This window comes from Bolinopsis microptera, chromosome 5 (assembly GCF_026151205.1).
Source record: "Bolinopsis microptera isolate Bmic1 chromosome 5, MBARI_Bmic_1.0, whole genome shotgun sequence".
In the NCBI taxonomy this organism is placed as follows: domain Eukaryota; kingdom Metazoa; phylum Ctenophora; class Tentaculata; order Lobata; family Bolinopsidae; genus Bolinopsis; species Bolinopsis microptera.
This window is the reverse complement of record NC_087076.1, coordinates 10,448,045-10,471,059: the sequence shown is the minus strand read 5'-3', so window position 1 is coordinate 10,471,059 and position 23,015 is coordinate 10,448,045. Positions and strand designations below refer to the sequence as shown.

Here is a 23,015-nt window from a genome sequence, read left to right as displayed (position 1 = left end):
TGCATGAATTTAGCTTTAAATAGTAACTACATCAAATCAAAGTAGGTGATAATGCAATTAATTCATTTTAATTTGCTGTCTAGATCTTAGCTTATTACAGCCAATTTTGATTGGTATGGTAAAAATGTATTAAAACGTTTTGGATATTTAAAAATGCAACAATTTGCATGACAATGCTGAATAAACTAACTTGAATTTATAGTTTGGGTTTACAATTGAAATATTTCGAGTTTTCAATTTTACTTGTATCACTGTCTAGTTAGTGTCTATAGACAAAATTGGTGCTCACATAATATTACGTAATCACTTATTGGCCAACCCTCTCCGTAATCAGTTTAAATACATGAATGGCTTTTGTGCTAAAAAGCTAAAATTACAACAGCGTTATCATTCATAAACCCCCTCTCTCCAGATTCCCCTCAGTGATTATATAATTATATGTGAACGCCCCCTTATATTCAAATTGTTAGAATTTTGTGATTTTTATTCAATGTAGTAAATAGGTGATTCATAGTAACTCCACTGCAGGTTAGTTAATGACATGAAAGGAACTGAAGCTCCAAACAATTGGCTCATTGCTTGTGAAAAAGAAGGAGTAAATCAAGCTCACAGCAGCGATCCAAAATGCAGAGCAATTTTTTATGCCAGAACAACTTCAGCTGCCCTCTCAGCACTGGGATGTTTCTTAGTGCTATTTATCATAATAGTGTATAAAAAATACACTCGGTTTACCCAAAGGCTGATAATGTATCTGTTACTTCCTACATTTGTTATCTCTGCCGCTTCAGTGTACCCAAATATAGATGATATCAGTATTCCCTGTGAAGTTGCTGCATTCTTCATGAATTGGGGCACACTCTCTCAGAGGCTCATCATTCTTTGCATTGTAGTTCATTTGCTGGTCTTCACATTTAATCAGACTAGGCCCAAGTGCTTGGAGCTCCTATTTCACGTTGTAACCTGGGGATTGTCATTTTGCTTCAGCATCATACCTATTCCTGGTCATCATTATGGTTCTGCGGGAGTATGGTGCTGGATTAAAGGTGTAACACACTACGAAGATGAGCTAAGGTTAGGTTGCTTCTACATCTGGGTTTGGTGTTGTGTTTCAATTGAAATTGTTTGTTTTACCATTGTTGTAGTTCGTGTTAGGAGGCTGCTCAGACGTTTTCAAGGAATGTCCTCGTCCAATCCAGAAGTAGAAGAAACAAAGAGGCGCTTCAAGAAGTACATTTATCCACTGATGCTCTACCCGCTAGTGAATTTTATTCTAGCTATCCCGGTCACTGCAAATCGCATACAAAACTGGGTCAATGAAGGACACCCTGTATTTGGGCTGTTCTTGTGCCACTCAATTGTTTTCCCCCTGTGGGGCTTCTGCAATGCAATGTTGTACTTCATGAACAAAGAAACCCTCCTGCAACTGCATCCCTGCAATGTCTGGGAAGGTATTATCTCTTGGAGAAGAAGCTCGTCCCAAAAACGTCAAATATCTAGTGCTTCAAATGATCAGGCCCCTGACATTGACTTTGCCTATGCTGGTGGTGCTGTAACCAATCCTTCTGCTCTGCATTCTGCGACAATGGACTCTGAGAGTGACATGGAATGAGGGGAATTCCTAGCCCTATAGTAAGTTCCGGCTATTATTAATTTTGTTCGCTTTATCAATATTATCTGTATGAAAATCATAATTAAAATACAGGCATCTCTTCATGGAGTATGTATTACATTCTTAATAAAATTTTCATTGATTGATATAGACTTGATATAATTGTATTAAGTTTTAACATTTATTAATTATTGTGATCTGATGTTGTGATCAAGCAAAACCTTTATATCTTCATAATATGCTTGAGTGTATCGCACCAAAATTATGTTATTTCTTAATGTCATGATTTTTAGTATGAAGAGTTTTTTTACTTGATTTTCACATTTTTACACTGTTTGTTTGATTTTTAAATTCACATTTTTGCGATGGATACACGATGATTGTTATAACATATTATATATATATAATATATATACAACGGCGTTTCTTTCTCATTTAGCAAAGTGCTCAACTAATGGCTAGGAGCATACTATAAGCGTGTCACTGAAGATTGTTGTTCACACATCCATGAAACTTTTAGTTTGACGATAACATCGTTTACTTTGTTACGCTCATATATATAATAATATATACATATATAATATTTTTTTGGTCAGCCACAACAGTCAGTAAAACAACGTGTTGACTTCAAATGTCAATTCGAACAATTGAAACAAATCAAATTGGCGGGCAAACCATCCGTTTCATGATATGTATAAAACAATACCAATCATCAGTGCCAAATAGAATAATGAATTGTAGCGCTATGACATGTTGCTCCTTTATAAAATAATTTTTATCGATCATGAAACATTTTCAAAATTATCAAAATTTACAACAACAACAAAATTCTAAACAGTTTATTATGTCCGTCCAAAATTTAGAATTGTCTATGAAGTAAGGTAGTAAGACATCTTTGGCTTTTAAAGTTGTATACTGCGTTGGTAGAGAAAAATTTGAGTCGAAGGAGCATAACTAATAAATAGTTGTTGCTTGGTTTCCCAAAAGAGAGTGCTCGACTGCAGTTAAGCAGGAGCATTATAATTCGAACAATTGAAACAAAGCAACAACTATTTATTAGTTATGCTCCTTGGACTCGTCGTTGTTGAGCACTCTCGTTTGATAACCAGAATCAACAATTAACTCCCAAATACGGATCCTAATTCTACCAGCTTCACGGAACTCAGTAAAGAATTTTCCTCTACCACTACACGAAGGCCAACGCAGTATACAACTTTAAAAGCCAAAGATGTCATACTTCCTTACTTCATAGACAATTCTAAATTTTGGACGGACATAATAAACTGTTTAGAATTTTGTTGTTGTTGTAAATTTTGATAATTTTGAAAATGTTTCATGATCGATAAAAATTATTTTATAAAGGAGCAACATGTCATAGCGCTACAATTAATTATTCTATTTGGCACTGATGATTGGTATTGTTTTACACATATCATGAAACGGATCGTTTGCCCGCCAATTTGATTTGTTTCAATTGTTCGAATTATAATGCTCCTGCTTAACTGCAGTCTAACTTGAAAACCATAAATAACTGTCAAAAATTCTGGGGACAAATGGTGAATTACGTCAACGAGTTGACTTCTAGTCCCCACGATTTTTAGTCCCCATTAGTCCCCAAAAGTCTCCATTGGTAGTCATTACCCCCCCCCCCCCCCCCCCATATATATATATAGTCAAGGCGTCAAGGCGTTGTTTTACTGACAGTTGTGGCTGACTAACAATATATAATATATCTATATTATTATATATTATACTAGAAAGCCCGTGGTAACAGGGACGAAGCTAGTAGTATTCTTTGAAAGAAAGTTTTAATCGCATCAAAAAATATCCATCCCAACCAAAGATACAGCCGATTTAAATATAAAACACTTTAAACACAACGTAATTACCACAAAACCGATCAAAATGACGTTAAAACAATCTTTGCACGTGCATGTGTGGATTAAAACACCGTTGCTATGGAACGTTTTGGTTGTTACCTAAATTCCTATTTTTCATCTAATTTGCACCTGGGCGGTCTTACAGACATACAGACATAAATAATTCTCTGAATTATAGTAGAGATATACCTTACTCGGGATTATTATAACCGGGATAAAGTGGTGGGTTTTGGAAGATTCCGCCATATTTTTCCCGGTCAAAAATTTTACCAGTCATAAAAAAACCCGCCGACTCAGATTATGGGGTTCCAAGGGGGTGGTGATCATCATATTTTACCTGAAGTCTCATATGTGGCTAGAGAAGACTTTTGAAGCAGTGGATGGAGGGCTGTAACTTTATTGGCGGATGCTACCATAATTTTGTTATAAAAATCACAATTTGGTTATAGAAATCAGATGTCAGGGTGGACCGTGATTCTCACTTTTCTTGCCCACGAAGTGAGTAAACTGTGCCACTATTTTATGGTCCACGGTGGATTGATTACTGGAGCAGTTGAAGATGCAAAGCCAAGACGTTCCCCAATACCAAGCGGTGGGCAGGAAATTAAGCTCCGGCTGACCTTCAGAGCAGTAGCCCCATTAGCGGACAAAATGAAAGTCTTGTTAAGACAACAATACAACTTCGAATTTGACGGTCAGCAGCAGGGGGATATCAATAATGATAATGGAGGGGACATTAGCGATAATGAGAATGAGAATACACTTTAATGAAGATTTGACTTATTATTGCTATAGATTTATTTTCCTTTAAATACTAGACGTGTCTTTTTTTCTATTTCTGAGTAATATCAGTAACAGTAAATTGAAATAACTTCTTTAACAAGTAACAAAAACAGAAATTTCGGTTGAAAATTTGTTGACATCTGAAAAAAAACCTGAAAGGTCGGCCACCGGTAAATACATGACCGGGATAATTTGGCGGGTTTTGGGAAATTCCGCCATATTTTTCCCGGTTATTAATTTTCCCAGTCATAAATTAACCCGCTATAATATTCCCGAGTAAGGTATATATAATGTGAACTTATACTTTGCATGTTAAATAAGATCATGGTAAATAAATTTTGTTTGGTATTGGCACACATACTGCAGCAGCAGGCTGGGGGGGTACCAATGGCATAAATGGCATAATGGAGAATTGGCCAATAAAAATTTCCATTTATGCCATAAAACGTATGCCATTTATGCCATTTTTGATATAATACATTTCTAGTTTATTTATTTGTCATATGAATCTTTAACGATCATTCCAAGCGTTATAAAGCATGAAACATGTCTCTTATTCAAGTACTAATAATAATTTGCGAATTTAAAGTCAAATATGAAGACCTAAATTCATGGCATAAATGGAGAATTGGCCAATAAAAATTTCCATTTATGCCATAAAACGTATGCCATTTATGCCATTTTATGCCATTGGTACCCCCCCAGCAGGCTGAAAATTCTGAATTTGACTATGTTAGTTGAAAGAAGAATCTGTCGACATTTTATGGAAACCTTTAAAATATTCAGTGGTTTAGTAGAATATAAATATAGCTGCAATATTTTCCATATAAGTATATCAGGTATAAATATTATTATATCAAAGAGTGTTAATAATTTAAAGATAAATCTATAACATTTTAAGAAGAATTGTATCTAAAATTAATGTGTTATGATCAAAATCATTGGAAAGTGTCTGACAAGTAGAATTGGAGGAGATACCTATTTGGAGAACTAGAGTAACCATTATGATTAAATTGATTATCTGTGGTTTCATGGGGGGGGGGGGGGGGGGGGCTCATGTTTTGTGCCCGTTTTTGTCTGTGCAGTCCAAAAAACATGAGCCCCCCCTTTCATCCATATTCAGCATAGAATACATATAGAAGATATACTAGGGCTTTTGGTCCAAATTTGAAATGTCTGATTTATTGAGATTAAACTAATGATACATTTTTGTGAATTTGTAAAAATTTCCTGGCATTTTTCTTAGCGGTTTCTATGTAAATTAGAGTTTGAGAAACTGGAGTATGGTTTGACATGTAACATCAACTTTTTTGGAACATCTGTGATCTGTCATTGAACTTGAAGTTTTTTCCCTGGAAAACACTTTTCTCTACGTTTCATGCTACCCCGATCATTATGAGCCGAAATCATTGTTAAATGCTATGATATCGGGTCAAGCACCTTCCTAACTACTTACTTTAGCAGCCAGATACCCGATCCATTCCTAAATTTGATCACTATCAGAGTGAAATTGAGTGGAATTTGAATTAAAATATTGTCAAATTGTTATTATTCTAGAGGGTAAAAAAGAAAATTTTGATTACGTCATCAACAGCCAACCCCCCCCCCCCCCCGTAATCAACTGTAATCATTTGGGAACCCCTCCCCCTCGGCTGATTACCTTACTCGGGATTATTATAACCGGGATAAAGTGGTGGGTTTTGGAAGATTCCGCCATATTTTTCCCGGTCAAACATTTTACCAGTCATAAAAAAACCCGCCGACTCAGATTATGGGGTTCCAAGGGGGTGGTGATCATCATATTTTACCTGAAGTCTCATATGTGCTAGAGAAGACTTTTGACGCAGTGGATGGAGGGCTGTAACTTTATTGGCGGTTGCTACCATAATTTCGTTATAAAAATCACAATTTGGTTATAGAAATCAGATTTCAGGGTGGACCGTGATTCTCACTTTTCTTGCCCATGAACTTGAAGTGAGTAAACTGTGCCACTATTTCATGGTCCACGGTGGATTGATTACTGGAGCAGTTGAAGATGCAAAGCCAAGACGTTCCCCAATACCAAGCGGTGGGCAGGAAATTAAGCTCCGGCTGACCTTCAGAGCAGTAGCCCCATTAGCGGACAAAATGAAAGTCTTGTTAAGACAACAATACAACTTCGAATTTGACGGTCAGCAGCAGGGGGATATCAATAATGATAATGGAGGGGACATTAGCGATAATGAGAATGAGAATACGCTTTAATGAAGATTTGACTTATTATTGCTATAGATTTATTTTCCTTTAAATACTAGACGTGTCTTTTTTTCTATTTCTGAGTAATATCAGTAACTGTAAATTGAAATAACTTCTTTAACAAGTAACAAAAACAGAAATTTCGGTTGAAAATTTGTTGACCTCTGAAAAAAAACTTGAAAGGTCGGCCACCGGTAAATACATGACCGGGATAATTTGGCGGGTTTTGGGAAATTCCGCCATATTTTTCCCGGTTATTAATTTTCCCAGTCATAAATTAACCCGCTATAATATTCCCGAGTAAGGTATGTAATATATGTGAACGACCCCTTATTGGCCAGCCCCCTCCGTAATCAGTTTAAATGTAACATGAATGGCTATTTTGCTAAAATTACAATAGCGTTATCATTTATAAACCCCCTCTCTCCCCCTCAGTGATTACATAATGTGAACGACCCCTAATCTTTAAATTGTTTAAGTTTATTTAATGCAGTATTAAAATAAAATACCAGTATACATTAATATTACAGTCAGTGTCTGTAGGTGATTCACAGTAACTCCAATGCAGATTTGTTAATGACATGAAAGGAACTGAAGCTCCACACAATTGGCTCATTGATTGTGAAAAAGAAGGAGTAAATCAAGCTCACAGCAGCGATCCAAAATGCAGAGCAATTTTTTATGCCAGAACAACTTCAGCTGCCCTCTCAGCACTGGGGTGTTTCTTAGTGCTATTTATCATAGTAGTATATAAAAAATACACTCGGTTCACCCAAAGGCTGGTAATGTATCTGTTACTTCCTACATTTGTTATCTCTGCCGTTTCAGTGTACCCATATATTAGTGATAGCACTATTTCCTGTGAAGTTGCTGGATTCTTCATGAATTGGGGCCTACTCTCTCAGAGGCTTATCATTCTTTGCATTGTAGTTCATTTGCTGGTCTTCACATTCAATCAGAATAGGCCCAAGTGCTTGGAGCTTCTATTTCACGTTGTAACCTGGGGATTGTCATTTTGCTTCAGTATCATACCTATTCCTGGTCATCATTATGGTTCTGCGGGAGTATGGTGCTGGATTAAAGGTGTAACACACTACGAAAATGAGCTAAGGTTTGGTTGTTTCTACATCTGGGTTTGGTGTTGTGTTTTAATTGAAATTGTTTGTTTTGCCCTTGTGGTAGTTCGTGTTAGAAGGCAGCTCAGACGTTTTCAAGGAACATCGGTGTCCAATCCAGAAGTAGAAGAAACAAAGAGGCGCTTCAAGAAGTACATTTATCCACTGATGCTCTACCCGCTAGTGAATTTTATTCTAGCTATCCCGGTCACTGCAAATCGCATACAAAACTGGGTCAATGAAGGACACCCTGTATTTGGGCTGTTCTTGTGCCACTCAATTGTTTATCCCCTGTGGGGCTTCTGCAATGCAATGATGTACTTCATGAACAAAGAAACCCTCCTGCAACTGCATCCCTACAATGTCTGGGAAGGTATTATCTCTTGGAGAAGGAGTTCGTCCCAAAAACGTCAAATATCTAGTGCTCCAAATAATCAAGCCCCTGACGTTGACCTCGCCTATGCTGGTGGTGCTGTAACCAATCCTGCTGCTCTGTATTCTGCGACGATGGACTCTGAGAGTGACATGGAATGAAGTTGGGAACTCCTAGCCCCAGTCACTTAACTTCTTGATTTTTATCATTCAATAAGTACTGCTAAGTGCTAGATCATACGATTCTATACATATTATACCATAGTACATGTTAAGGCTATTATTGATTTTGTTCGCTTTTATTTATCAATATTATCTGTATGAAAATCATAATTAAAATACAGGCACCTCTTCATGGAGTATGTATTGCATTCTTAATAAAATTTTCATTTATTGATATAGACTTGATATTGTATTAAGTTTTAACATTTACTAATTATTGTGATCAGATGTTGTGATACTAATTATTGTGATCAGATGTTGTGATCAAGCAAAACCTTTATATCTTCATAATATGCTTGAGTGTATCACACCAAACTTATATTATTTCTTAATGTCATGATTTTTTGTATGTAGAGTTTTTTACTTGATTTTCACATTTTTACACTTTTTGTTTGATTTCTAAATTCATATTTTTTGTGTCGGATAATATTTTACATGATGATTTTATTATATAATGTGAACTTTAACTTTGCATGTTAAATAAAATCTGTAAATTAATTTTGTTTGGTATTATCACACATACAGAAGCAGGCTGAAAATTCTGAATTTTACATCAGGTATAAATATTATTATTGTACTTATATCAAAGATTAAGTGCAACATTAAAAGCTTATCTTATTGGAATGCCCTACCAGTGGCTGTTAAGAACCTTTATCACTTATGTTCGTAATTTAAAGTTTAAATGTGAACAAGAGTTTGAGAAACTTGAGTAAGGATTGACATGTAACATCAACTTTTTGGAACATCAGTGATCTGTCATTGAACTTGAAGATTAGTCTATCATGATCTTAAATGATTATTAATTACTTTTGTAGTAACAAAATACCTTTCGTTTTACTCACAAAATGAAGTACCACAAACCAAACAAAATGCAGAGACAAGATCACTTGAACTTTACATAAATATCAGAATAACATAATATTAAGTTAAATGGACTCATAGGTTTGTTTGCTCTCTTCTTACTTCATGCTTTTTTAATTTCAATCCAAAACAGGACTACTAGTGTTAGCATGGCTGAAATTGGAAGGTCTGCAACCTGGCTCACAAACTGCACCAACACAACAAACCCTGCCCATAACAGTGACTACTGGTGTTTTGCTATCTTCTACGGAAGGACTGTTGCTGCCTCTTTGTCCATTGCCGGCTGTTGCCTGGTGCTCTTCGTGATAGTGATCTACAAAAAATACCGGAATTTTACTCACAGAATGATAGTGTATGTACTTCTGCCATCAATTGTTCTGTCCCTGATCTATGTTTACCCTCATCGGCTGGATGACACCAGTCGGTACTGTCAGATAACAGGATACCTTGTCAATACATGTACACTTGCTCAGAGGCTGCTGATTCTCTTCATTGTCATCCATCTACTGGTGTTTACAATCAATGAAAGGAGACCAAGAAACATGGAACATGTTTTCTTATCGCTCGCTTGCATTGTGCCGCTTTTAATCAGTGTTTTTCCCTTCATTGGTGAAAACAGTCACTATGGTTATGCGGGGGATTGGTGCTGGATCAAAGCAGATTCTGGATACGAGAATTTGCTAAGGCTGTTTTGTCTTTACCTTTGGATGCTCTCCTTTATAGTGGTTGAGTTTGTATGTTTCGTAATTGTGATTGTCAAAGTGCGCAGACACCTACAAAGAATCGAAACCACTAGTGAAGATAGCCCTGCAGTTCTACTAAAGATCAGGCAGTACAAAAAGCAAGTTTATCCTCTGCTGTGCTATCCTCTTGTGAACATGATTCTAGTTATTCCCGTTTCTGCCAACCGTATTCAAAACGCGATTGACAAGGAGAATCCAATTTTTGGCTTGTACATGATGCACTGCACGATATACCCTCTCTGGGGTTTTGCCAATGCAATGATGTACTTTGTTAGTAAGGAAACTATCAGAGAGCTACATCCTGGCAGCCTCTGGGAGCAACTGACTACTTGGAGAAGAAGCTCCCGCTCGCGTTCATCACAACAGCGGCTGTTAAGTTCGCCTCAATCACCTCAACCGGAGATAAATAAAATATTCTGCAAGGCTGGCAGCAAGGGAACTATAGGCCGTGAAGCTCTATATTCTGCAACTATGGATTCAAGTGATATGGAGTGACTTTTACAGGACCTTTTACATAATATTATGTACATGTAAAAAGTGTACTTTATTGTGTACAATGTTGTGCTCTTCTAGAAGAACTTGATTGGAAGGACAGTCACAATATTCCTTATTCCTTATTTAATTATTTGACATTAGGATTTTTGTTATTTCTACAATATGGTTTTTAAAGTTATTTTTGATTTTCAAATGATTGAACACCTTCCAAATGATTTCAGCTTTCTTACAAATTATTTTATTTTTGTTTTAAATTTCACAGCTTTTGAGACGAATTTTTACCATACTGTTGATGATTTTTTTACCCGTGATTAAAATTTTTCTTGAACGTTTTGCTGACTTTTTGAGTGATGAATCAATGATAATAAAATATCTTAAAAGATTCGGTTTGCAAATTATTTATTGGACATGATGCCGTTCGCTTCTGCTTCATTCACTTTGCTGTCCTAACTATTTACATGTTGCTAAACAAAAAATGACTGAATTTGAAAGATCTTTTCTTTATTACCACGCTATGGATATTGGATACATGATAGTTATTTTTTATTTTAAATGACTTCACCTTTTTTAAATGATTTCGTGTTTCAGCTGTCTTAAAATGTATTTTTGTTGACTTTTGATAACTTTTTAAAAGACATGACTACTCACCATAATTAACTTTTTCCTTAAACCCTCCTGTGACTTCATAATCATTACTTGCTGTTTAATAAATCAATCTTAATATCCTATCTAAAAATCTAAAAACAAAAAATGAAAAAAAAGATTCGTTTAAATTAATTTTGTTTTATATAGTTTGTAAATTGTATATTGGACATGAATATGATGTCCTTATATGCTTAATTCACTACCTGTCCTAACCATTTACTTAATTAAGTATAGGGGGGGGGGGGGGGGGGGGGGGGGTCCAACCCGATGTCCGATATGAGGGTTGATGAGGCCAAAATCGGAATCGGAAAAATCGGAAAATTGAGAAATTTTAGAGAATCGATCTCTAAAACCTCTCAGAAGTGAGGAAGTGATAAAAAACCCCTAAATATGCTATATTGTTATGAGAAAACGAACTAATTGGACATTCCAATAGTATGTTTTATGTGTTTTTCCACTGCAGGGGCTAGTATGCTCACTACTAGTTGGAGTTGTCATGTACTCCCAGACCCGAGTGCTTTGGCCTCTTGACGTGAGATTGATTGTTTCTGCTCATTAATTTTATCCCTGTTACTTGTTATTATGTATTAGTACAACACTGCCGTTTTCTCAGAAAAGGCAGTAAGTCCATATTTGCCATTTCGAGATATTGCGACTTTTGCGTTTATGGTTTTTTCTCCGTTTACTTTTTGCGTAAGATCAAAAGTAAACACGTTGAGTTATCAATAATTAGTCAAATTTTAATTTGTCAAAAAAATTAAAGCTTTGAGCCGTCCATAAGCTTAGATATAACCATTTTTATGCCAAATAATCGAGCTTATTTTTCATACTGGATGGACTTACTGCCTTTTCTGAGAAAACTTGGACTTACTTCCTTTTCTGAGAAAAATCTCTGTTCAATATTTTTCTGAGAAGGAAGTAAGTCCAAGCTTTTTACTAAATTTTTGAGGTTTGGATCTATGTATTTTGGATTATATTGTCAAATATAAACAATTAGGTAAATCTAAATCGCTCCATATCATATAATAAATGTTTTTGAATAGTAGTATGCCCTTATTTAGGCAAACTCGCCAATTTTGAAAGATTTCAGTGCATTAAATGATATCTTATCGATATTTTGATGAAAATGAACTTGATCTAAAAGATATTCCTAAACTAAACATTCTCTGCGATTATAACAGCTCAATAACTGCTCCAATGTTTATGTTTTGCAAATAAAATACATCCGGCGTTTTTGAAAATCGGCCATCAAATTTTTTTTGATCACTTAAGTAAAATTTAAATGTAATTATACATCGATTCTGAAAATTTCAAGCGAAAATATCAATCGGCAGTAAAGTTATGTTCTTTTTGGGAAATCGCTTTCTAAAATTCCGCTTTTAGCATGCTTTTATAGGAAGTAAGTCCAGCTACTTCTTCCTATCACAGATAATTTATCTCAGAAAAGGCAGTAAGTCCACGGAATTACTTCCTTATCTCAGAAGATTTTCAAGATTTTCTCAGAAAAGGCAGTAAGTCCGGACTTACGTCCTTCTCTCAGAAAATAATTGGCCAAAACCGAACATAATGTTTCTCAACTGGGACTTACTTCCTTAGAAATTGCATGCAACAATGTTTCTATACATTAATATGTAGCTCATGTTGTAGAGAATTTTCCACTGAAAATTTTGATACCAATATTGTCATATTTCGAAAAATTGGACTTACTGCCTTTTCTGAGAAAACGGCAGAACACTAGGGTTATATTTTGTAGTCCGGTCTTTAAACATACCATAATATCACTAGTACACTGCACCTTAAATGTATAGTCAAGTACATTTGTATCGTAACACATGCTTGGCTGGGGGATCATGTTTTGTGTCCGTTCGGTACCCTGTATTTTCAAAACGGACAAAAAGTAGGGCGGACAAAAACAGACAAAACATTTAGATGTCCTCCTCCTCCTAAGTCTTCCTCCTCCTGAGTCCTTCTCCTCCTCAGTCCTCTTCAGTCCTCTTCCTGACTCCTCGTCCTCGTCCTCGTCCTTCTCCCCAGTCCTCCTCACCCTCCTCCTCAATCCCCTTCTCCTCCTCAGTCCTACTCCCAGTCCTCCTCCTTCTCCTTCTCCTCCTCCTCATCCTCATTTCTCCTCCTGATCCTCCTTCTCCTCCCCATCAGTTCTCCTTAGTCCTCCTCATAGTCGTCCTCCTCCTCCTGAGTCCTTCTCATCCTCCTCCACCTCCTGAGTCCACCTCCTGAGTCCTCCTCCTCAGTCCTCATCCTCCTCCTCAGTCATCATCCTCTTCCTCCTGAGTCCTCCCCCAGTCCTCCTCCTCTTTCTCCTCCTCATCCTCCTCCTCCTTCTCCTCCTCATCAGTCCTCATCCTCTGTCCTCCTCATAATCGTCCTCGTCCTCATCCTCGTCCTTAGTCCTCCTCCTCCTTATCCTCCTCCTCAGTCCTCCCCCAGTCCTAATCCTCCTCCTTCTCCTCCTCCTCCTACTCCTCCTCCTCCTTCTCCTCTTTCTTCTCCTCCTAATCATTCCTCCTCCTCAGTCGTCCTCCGCCTCCTCCTCGTCCTTAGTCCTCGTCCTCTTCAGTATTCCTCCTCAGTCCTCATCCTCCTCATCCTCCTCCTCCTCCTCAGTCCTCCTCCTCATCCTCCTCCTTCTCCTCTTCCTTCTCCTCCTAATCAGTCCTCCTCCTCAGTCGTCCTCCTCCTCTTCATTAGCCCTTGTCCTCATCCTCCTAGTCCTCGTCCTTAGTCCTCGTCCTCATCCTCCTCAGTCTTCCTCCTCAGTCCTCATCAGTCTCATCGTCCTCATCCTCCTCCCCAAGTCCTCCTCTTCCTCAGTCCTCCCCCAGTCCTCCTTCTCATCCTCCTCATCCTCTTCAGTCGTCATCTTGTTCCTCCTCAGTCCTCCTCTTCCTCCTACTCGTCAGTCCTCCTCCTCCTCCTTCTCCTCAGTCCTCCTCCTCCTCCGCAGTCCTTCTCCTCCTCGTCAGTCCTCCTCCTCGCCAGTCCTCCTTCTCCTTCTTCTCCTCCTACTCCTAAGTCCTCCTCCTCCTCCTCAGTCCTCCTCCTCCCTCTCATCCTTTTCCTCCTTCTCCTCCTTCTCCTCCTACTCCTAAGTCATCCTCCTGCTCCTCAGTCCTCCCCCAGTCCTCCTCCTCATCAGTCCTCCCCCAGTCCTCCTTCTCCTCCTCCTCATCCTCAGTCCTCCTCCTCATCATCCTCCTCAGTCCTCCTCCTCCTCAGTCCTCCCTAAGTCCTCCTCTTCCTCAGTCCTCCCTAGTCCTCCTTCTCCTCCTCCTCATCCTCAGTCCTCCTCCTCAGTCCTCCTCGTCCTTAGTCCTCCCCCAGTCCTTCTTCTCCTCATCCTCAGTCCTCCTCCTCAGTCCTCGTCCTTCTCCTTTTTAACAGTCCTCCTCCTCAGTCTTCCTCCTCGTCCTCGCTCTCGTCCTCCTCCTTCTCGTCTTCCTCCACACCAATCCTGCTCCTCTTCCTCAGTCCTCCCTCTCCTCTTCAGTCCTCCTCCTCCTCAGGCCTCCTCGGTCCTCCTCTTTCTCCTCAGTCTTCCTCCTTTTCCTCCTCCTCCTCATTTCTCTTCCTCATCCTCCTCCTCCTTCTTCTCTTCCTTCTCCTCCTAATCAGTCCTCCTCCTCAGTCGTCCTCCTCCTCGTCCTTAGTCCTCGTCCTCATCGTCCTTAGTCCTCGTCCTCATCCTCCTAGTCCTCGTCCTCATCCTCCTAGTGCTCGTCCTGGTCCTCCTCAGTCTTCCTCCTCTGTCCTCCTCAGTCCTCCTTCTCCTTCTTCTCCTCCTACTCTTAAGTCCTCCTCCTCCTCCTCAGTCCTCCTCCTCCCTCTCATCCTTTTCCTCCTTCTCCTCCTTCTCCTCCTACTCCTAAGTCATCCTCCTGCTCCTCAGTCCTCCCCCAGTCCTCCTCCTCATCAGTCCTCCCCCAGTCCTCCTTCTCCTCCTCCTCATCCTCAGTCCTCCTCCTCATCATCCTCCTCAGTCCTCCTCCTCCTCAGTCCTCCCTAAGTCCTCCTCTTCCTCAGTCCTCCCTAGTCCTCCTTCTCCTCCTCCTCATCCTCAGTCCTCCTCCTCAGTCCTCCTCGTCCTTAGTCCTCCCCCAGTCCTTCTTCTCCTCATCCTCAGTCCTCCTCCTCAGTCCTCGTCCTTCTCCTTTTTAACAGTCCTCCTCCTCAGTCTTCCTCCTCGTCCTCGCTCTCGTCCTCCTCCTTCTCGTCTTCCTCCACACCAATCCTGCTCCTCTTCCTCAGTCCTCCCTCTCCTCTTCAGTCCTCCTCCTCCTCAGGTCTCCTCGGTCCTCCTCTTTCTCCTCAGTCTTCCTCCTTTTCCTCCTCCTCCTCATTTCTCTTCCTCATCCTCCTCCTCCTTCTTCTCTTCCTATCAGTCCTCCTCCTAATCAGTCCTCCTCCTCAGTCGTCCTCCTCCTCGTCCTTAGTCCTCGTCCTCATCGTCCTTAGTCCTCGTCCTCATCCTCCTAGTCCTCGTCCTCATCCTCCTAGTGCTCGTCCTGGTCCTCCTCAGTCTTCCTCCTCTGTCCTCCTCAGTCCTCCTTCTCCTCAGTCCTCTCCTCCTCCTCATCAGTTTACACAATTTATTGTTACTAAAATGTTTTTAAACGCATTTGAGTCTGTAACATATTGACATGTTACTGTTACTGACTCAAAATGTGCCCGAGAATTTTTTTGTTTAACAGAGTTTTACTCTCCAGTACTATGGAAAAGTTGTTACATGATAAATAAAGATTTTGATAAATAAAGTGATTTTCATCCCTTTTAATGTTATTGAAAATTGTGTAGACTATTCTTTGTATCTAACTGAGGATTGGAAGTTTGAGAAAGGACCATAGTCATTAACCGTGCTACCCATTTCTGCAGATAGCCTGTTACAAATTGTGGAGACAATTTAAATCAAAAGTTACTAAAGCGTTCGCTATTTGTTACGATTGTTATTACCAACCGTACCTCTTTCAATTGTGGACCGGGGTGGATGTTTCTGTCAAACAAGAGTTGGTACGACATTGTGTTGTTTTTCGGACGAAACGATTCTTGTTTGGAACAAGATACCGTTTTGGGGTTCTGGGACCACCACCAATCGATTTCTTGTCATATTTAAGTACAGAAATAGCTACCTATATCGCCTAGAAACCTCAGAGGGAAGATTTAAATTTTCCCGATTTTTCCGATATGAGGGTTGATAAGGCCAAAATCGGGATCGGAATGATCGGAATTGATCGGGTTGGACCCCCCCAGTATAAAATGACTGAAATTGAAAAAACTTGGCTGACAAACTGCACCAACACAACAAACCCAGCCTATTATAATGACTACCGGTGTCTCGCTATCTTCTATGGAAGGACTGTTGCTGCCTCTTTGTCTATTGCTGGTTGTTGCCTGGTGCTCTTCATGATTGTTATCTACAGAAAATACCGGAATTTTACTCACAGAATGATCATATCTGTTTTGTTTCCAACCATTGTGATTTCTTCGGTTTACTCATATCAGAATAACATCAATAGGACAGGAATTTATTGTGAAGTCTCCGGGTTTCTTGACAATTTCTGTACTCTTTCTCAACGTTTACTAATTCTCTGTATTGTTATCCATCTTCTTGTCTTTACCATTTATGAGAAAAGACCGAAACATCTTGAATTGATTTTTCATTCGGTAGTATGGCCGTTCTCGCTATGTATGAGCATCATTCCCATATATGGTCATCACTATGGTGCTGCAGGTACATGGTGCTGGATAAAAAATGAGACACCGTACGAGAATTTGCTGAGGCTCCTTTGCTTTTATTTGTGGCTCATAATGTCTGTCCTCATAGACATCGTGTTCTTTGCTATGGTCATATCCAAGATACACTTGCAGTTAAAGCAATTCCGTTCTGATGGCTACTGTTCCATGATGAGGACTCAAAAGAAACGGCTGTACAGAAAATACGTCTACCCTCTCTTGCTTTACCCTTTAGTAAACTTTGTGGTAGCAGTTCCAGTATCTGTTAACCGGTTCCAAAACTGGATAAGCCCGGATAGTCCAATGTTTGGATTGTACTTCCTTCACTGTACTCTGTATCCACTCTGGGGATTCTGTAATGCTGTCATGTACTTTATGAGCAAGGATACACTGCGCCAGCTTCATCCATGTGCTATTTTGGACGAGATCTTGACCTCCTGGACTAGGAACACAGCATCTCTAGAGCCGTCAAGTACTCAAACAGGGGATTTTCAATATGTTGACGAACATTATGCTGCTGACTCCAATTTGGTAAATGCGAATACTTCCGCTGTACTTTCGGGAGAGATGAACACATCTGAAAGTGATATGGAGTCACTTCACCATTAGCAAAATAATCATTGGTTTTGTTCATAAGATTGTATTTTTATAAAATACTACCAATGTTATAATAACAGACACTACAGCATGAACATTGCATTATACATACCGAGGTGTCTAGTCATAATATTGTGGTGTTAAATTGCCAAAACTATGTTATGTTACACTCGCAGCAAGACTTTTTGTGTGTTAGATGTTTGTCTTTCCTCTGGTCTGCCAATTTAACGGTTTTAAAATGTTTAGTGATTTGTTTTATAACGGGAAGAATTTGATTGTGCTTTTGTATTTTGAACTTAATTAATAGGTTAATACTTTAATATCCAGGTACGGTATCATTAAAATATTATTTTTGCACTATCAGTTGATATTTTGACTTCAGACTAGGTGTGGCATTTGATTAAAACATAAATTTTACAGTTAATTATTTTTGTTTGTACTCTGTAGATTTGATATTTGATACAGTTTTTGATCCTTTTTTTCTTACAATTAGTATTATTCAAATGTCTATAAACGTAAGAAACATAGTGTGCCTTATAATTTGTAAGATAAAATAGCACAGCTGATTCTGCCGCCATTTAATTACATTCAAGGAAGTACTTAATAAATCCTCCCACTCAGGTATATGGCTTCAACAGGAACTTAACCTGACAAAAACCCACTGCTGACTAACAGACTGCTCATTTAAAATGTCGTCGTGGTTGCATCTGTGTACCGACGATAACAAGGACAATGACGATTACCGTTGCTCTGCTATCCGCACAGGCCGTCTGATCGCAGCATCTTTGTCCCTTGTGGGGTGTCTTCTAGCTCTCCTTGTTATTATTGTTTACAAAAAGTTCAGGTTCTTTACCCAGCGTCTCGTCATGTACATGCTTTGCTCTTGTATGCTGATTGCTTTGTTAAGTCTGCACAACCTTGCTGGTGACAGTCCTGGTTGCACAGCTAAAGGTTTCTTTCGGAACTTTGCGGGTGTTTCACAAAATCTGTGGATCATCTGCATTGACATTCATCTCCTTATAGTCATGTTGAAAAATGGGCGGCAACAACACTTGGAGAAAATCTACCACGGCGTTGTATGGGGAGGAGCTTTAGTGCTGAGTATAATTCCTCTGATTGGTAACCACTACGGGCACGCTGGACTCTGGTGCTGGATAAAAGGAGGTAGTGACTACGAGAATGTCCTGAGAGTTATTTGTTACTACCTTTGGTTAATGTTACTCGTGTTCGGTGGGGGAGTTATCTACATCTACATCGTGTACAAGGTCATGAAGAAGATCAACTCATACGACGGAACGTACAATCCAGAAACGGAACGCAGCAAGGCACAGTACAAGAAGAGCATCAGACCGCTGCTGCTCTACCCCATAGTGGATCTAGTGTTAGCGAGCATATCTACTGCTAACAGGATCCAGAACTGGGCTAATCCTGGGAACCCTGTTTTTGAGCTGGCACTTCTCCACTCCATCGTGTCCCCGTTGTGGGGGTTTGTCAACGCGCTTGTCTTCCTTCTTAACAAGGAGACCCTGAAGCAACTCCATCCTGTTACTTTCTGGCAGGAACTGCGACAGTGGACCAGGACAAACTTCACATTCACAAAGTCGGTTGATACTAGAGCTAAAAACCTGGAGTACACGGTGAAGGACGAGAAGCCACCTGTTACGAACGATGCTGAACAGAGTTTCGGAGAGATGGAATAGCTGTATTGGTAAATTTGTGTTCAGAAATCCCCCCGTTTTTATAGAAGAGAAAGATGTAATAATCATTAAAGCATTGCCGGGGACCAAAATAAGAACTTGAATATATTTCAAATTTTGAATTTGTAATTATTATATATTTCACTCGATAAAGGAACAAAAAGCTTCAAGATAATGCATCGTTATTAATATATTTGAAATCCCCAATTTTACTACCTACTTATTTGACTTAGCTTGTAATGAGTGTAAGCCATTATTTCTGAAATTTTGAATTTGATCACCTGTTTACATTATTTTACTGTTAGATAACACTCTTATACAATATACATACATACAATATTATAATATAATACATAGTATGTACCGATTTAAGTTCGAGGCAACATTTTAAACATAATTTCTTTATAGTAAACTTTAGCATATTTTTACCAACCATCTTCGTGGTTTTATTCTAATCCTGTCAATAACGTTTTGTTTGGTTATTCCATGTTTGGTGAGCAACTAAAGCGATCAGAATATAATAGTTCATAATTGCATAAAATGTGGGTTTCGATTATTTCATGTTTAATATCATTAATCAGAACAGACATTTTGTACATAAAATTTGTAGAAAGTTAAATTCTTTGCACTTGATTGTTAAACACCGAACTCTGGACCAAATTAGAACTAAGCTTGATGTAGAACTTATACTGCCGGTTACTGCCGGTAAAAATTACAATTTATATGATTTAGTAAAACTTGGTGAAGTTCGGAGTTTGCCTGCTGTCACGTGCACACGAAATGTATTGTATTTTAATTTCTATTGTCTTATTTTACTTGTTTATTTTGATAGGTGCTGTGTAGTGTATAATGTTTTTAGTACAGTGTTATCAAATTTAAGGTACACTTTGTATTTTTAATCTATTGTATGAACTTAACTTTTAAATCGATCGTCATCATTGATATGGAATGTTGTGTACGTGTTTTCTTACAAAAAGTAGAAACTTTTTACTCACTGCATTATCATGCATGTTCAATCATACATAATTGATCTTAGACGTATTATATTCTGTAAAACTTTAATATTGTGTAATATAATTAGGTTTGAATGTGAATAGTGATATTATATATTATGATGATAATGTTAATGTGATGAAAATATAAACTTTACCCGTAAAACTAATATAATAATCTTATAATGAAATGAGACTATTTGTTAATGAAAAAGTAATATTTTAACTTTTACAAAACATGTCCTTTATTGCTTTCTCGCTTTTTACTAATCTCGAATTATTCGACTATCAGTGAAGAAGCAAACATTTGCATTTTACTACATTTGACATTTTCGTACGATTTAAACGCTCAGCACTCTAGATCTGCAATAATTGATTTCCCGAGGTTGCAATTTAACGAAACATTTCAAACTTCAGGTTCGTTTAAAGGATGGTAAAGGGCAAAATATTCGACGACAGTGGCACGGAGGTGAAAATGAAGAAGAGTTTTAAAATCGACAAGAAACTGGAACCATTTTACACAGGGGGTGGGCTCCACCTCAGTCCGGATCAGGAGTACTTGTTCTGTCACTGTGAAAATCTCGTCAAAGTGGTTGAAATCTCCACCGGGCAAGCTGTTCAGTGTTTTGGTGACGAGGAGGATGCTGCTATCACCATCTGTGGTAATAACGAGCTCTTGTTCACAGCTCACCGAGCCTCGCTGTTGATAAAACAGTGGAAATGGAAGAGTTCTGGAGATGAGGCACTGGTCAGATCGTTTAAAGCTCACCCAGTCCCGGTAACGTCCATGTCTATGGATTCAACATACTCACTGCTGGCTAGTGGAGCTACTGACAGTGTCATCAGAGTATGGGATATAGAGAACAACTACTGTACCCACCAGTTTAAGGGAAGTAAAGGTGTGGTCACCCTCCTACAGTTCCATCCTAACAAACTACATCTCTTTTCCTCATCCGACGACCTACTGGTCAAGATTTGGGATCTGGAGACTTCCACCCTGATTCACGACCTGAAAGGGCACGTTAGTCCAGTCACCTCTCTCGTGTTTCCCAGTGAAACAGCCATGATCTCCGGGGGACGTGACAAGGTCCTTAACACTTGGGACCTAACATCTGGTAAGCTGAAGGAGACACTTCCTGTGTTTGAGGTTATTGAGGGTATGGCTCTGTGTGAGGACTTGTTGTTACAGCTGGTGATAAGGGAGTACTTCGTGCATGGGACAAGGCCAGTAATAAGTGTGTTCAGCAACAGGATCCTCCTGCTTTGAAAAGAGAGTTTGTGAACCTTATTTCGTATAAATCTGGGATACTTGCTGTTACTTTCGATCAGAACATTCTCATCTACAACAAAGAACTTGAGGTCGAGAAGAATTTGATAGGTTACAATGATGAGATAATTGACATTAAGTCAGCATTTGAGGGTCATCTTGCTCTCGCAACAAACTCAGAACAAATAAGAATTGTTAACCAAGACTCCCTCGCTACCAGCATCCTTTCAGGTCACTCCGGAACAGTCCTCTCCATAGACACAAACCCTGAACACAACCTACTCGCCAGCAGCAGCAAGGACTGCTCTGTCATCATCTGGAAGTGTGATGAGGGCAGCTACACTCAAGTAGCTACTCTAACAGGACACACCAGTGCTGTAAGTGGGGTGGCTTGGTCTCATCTTCCTGAAAACATCCTCCTGGTGAGTGTCAGTAGTGATCTTACTCTTAAACTCTGGCAACCAGCCAAAGGTAATGTGGACAAGCTTCATAAGACCAAGTGTGTGTACACCATAAAGGCTCACGAGAAAGACATAAACTGTGTGACTGTGTCGCCCAATGACAAGTTTATCATAACGGGCTCCCTGGACAAAACAGCTAAGGTTTGGTCGTCAGATAAAGGGAACTTGTTGGGTGTTCTGAGGGGTCACAAGAGAGGAATCTGGTCTGTTAGGTTCAGTCCTGTTGATCAATGTGTGTTGACCAGTTCAGGAGACGCCTTGGTCAAGCTGTGGAGGTTATCCGACTTTAGCTGTATCAGAACATACGAAGGACACTCTTCGTCCGTGTTAAACTGTCAGTTCACCTCGTACGGTAGACAGCTAGTATCATGTTGTGCTGATGGTTTGATAAAGGTATGGAACACTCAGACCTCGGAATGTGTCACCACACTGGATGGGCATGCTGATAAATGTTGGGCACTACTGGTAACTGAAGATAGGATTGTTTCAGGGGCTGCAGACTCTTTGTTGTGTTTCTGGAGGGATGTTACTGCCGAAGAAGAGGATGAGGAAATAAAAGAGGAGCAGTTCCAGAGCGAACAGCAACAGGAACTCAGAAACTTACTGTTTGATGGAAAATTGGCTGCTGCATTTTCTTTATCCCTGGCTCTGAATATGCCTTATAAATGCCTAGGTGTGGCACAGAAGATTCTTGAACTTGACGATGGCACCACTCAACTTAGAAATCTTATCGAAAATCTTCAGATGGATCAGATTGAATCTCTTTTAGAATATTTGGCGACTTGGAACACAAATTCCAAGCATACCATAATTGCGCAGAATGTTTTGTTTGCCTTGTTAAGTGGTGGACAAAGTCGCTCTTTTGCGAGTAACCCTAAACTAAGAGTGCATTGGGAAGCTCTCATCCCGTATACTGAACGTCATTTTGAGCGATTAACTAAGCTTCAACAACAATCTACATTTTTACAATATACATGGGATAGGATGAAATTATCTGAGGTTTGAAATTTTTAGATCGAGATTATCCGTGATATATCTGGGTTCTTTTACTAAATTATTTACAGAAAGTCTTAATGTCACTGTGCTGTGAATTTTTATTAATTTATTGACATTCTTACATTTTAACTTTATTCTATCTGGGCTGGTTGTTTTAATCTTTTCTGATTTGAAACCTTATATATTATAGTACACAAAATCGAAGCAATACTCAGCACACTTACTTCAAGGGTGAATAATTTTGTCTGCTTTTGAGAGTAAAAAGGTAAAGCAATAATTTTAATTCAGAGTTATCAA

General features: G+C 39.0%; 4 protein-coding genes across 4 annotated transcripts; all 4 read left to right on the top strand.

Moving 5' to 3' along the window:
• The first annotated feature begins 532 nt into the window (after positions 1–532).
• On the top strand, positions 533–1,641 carry LOC134815939 (cyclic AMP receptor-like protein A). Its single transcript, XM_063824552.1, has one exon. It carries the CDS (start codon positions 542–544, stop codon positions 1,607–1,609), a length of 1,068 nt encoding a protein of 355 aa, XP_063680622.1. The 5' UTR covers positions 533–541; the 3' UTR covers positions 1,610–1,641.
• Positions 1,642–9,214: 7,573 nt separating this feature from the next.
• LOC134815759 (uncharacterized) lies at positions 9,215–11,048 on the top strand. Its single transcript, XM_063824344.1, has one exon. The coding sequence runs from the start codon at positions 9,227–9,229 to the stop codon at positions 10,313–10,315; it is 1,089 nt and encodes a 362-aa protein (XP_063680414.1). The 5' UTR covers positions 9,215–9,226; the 3' UTR covers positions 10,316–11,048.
• Positions 11,049–17,930: 6,882 nt separating this feature from the next.
• On the top strand, positions 17,931–20,221 carry LOC134815178 (uncharacterized). Its single transcript, XM_063823689.1, has one exon. It carries the CDS (start codon positions 17,995–17,997, stop codon positions 19,003–19,005), a length of 1,011 nt encoding a protein of 336 aa, XP_063679759.1. The 5' UTR covers positions 17,931–17,994; the 3' UTR covers positions 19,006–20,221.
• Positions 20,222–20,409: 188 nt separating this feature from the next.
• On the top strand, positions 20,410–22,862 carry LOC134815756 (transducin beta-like protein 3). The gene is given in 2 exon segments (XM_063824337.1): positions 20,410–21,169; positions 21,172–22,862. Coding segments are annotated over 2 exon segments (2,301 nt in total). The 5' UTR covers positions 20,410–20,424; the 3' UTR covers positions 22,728–22,862.
• The last annotated feature ends 153 nt before the right edge of the window (positions 22,863–23,015 follow it).

What these genes read in the sequence shown, in the direction of transcription:
- LOC134815939 (XM_063824552.1), top strand. Translation starts at nt 542, where the DNA reads ATGAAAGGAACTGAAGCTCCAAACAATTGGCTCATTGCTTGTGAAAAA.
- LOC134815759 (XM_063824344.1), top strand. Translation starts at nt 9,227, where the DNA reads ATGGCTGAAATTGGAAGGTCTGCAACCTGGCTCACAAACTGCACCAAC.
- LOC134815178 (XM_063823689.1), top strand. Translation starts at nt 17,995, where the DNA reads ATGTCGTCGTGGTTGCATCTGTGTACCGACGATAACAAGGACAATGAC.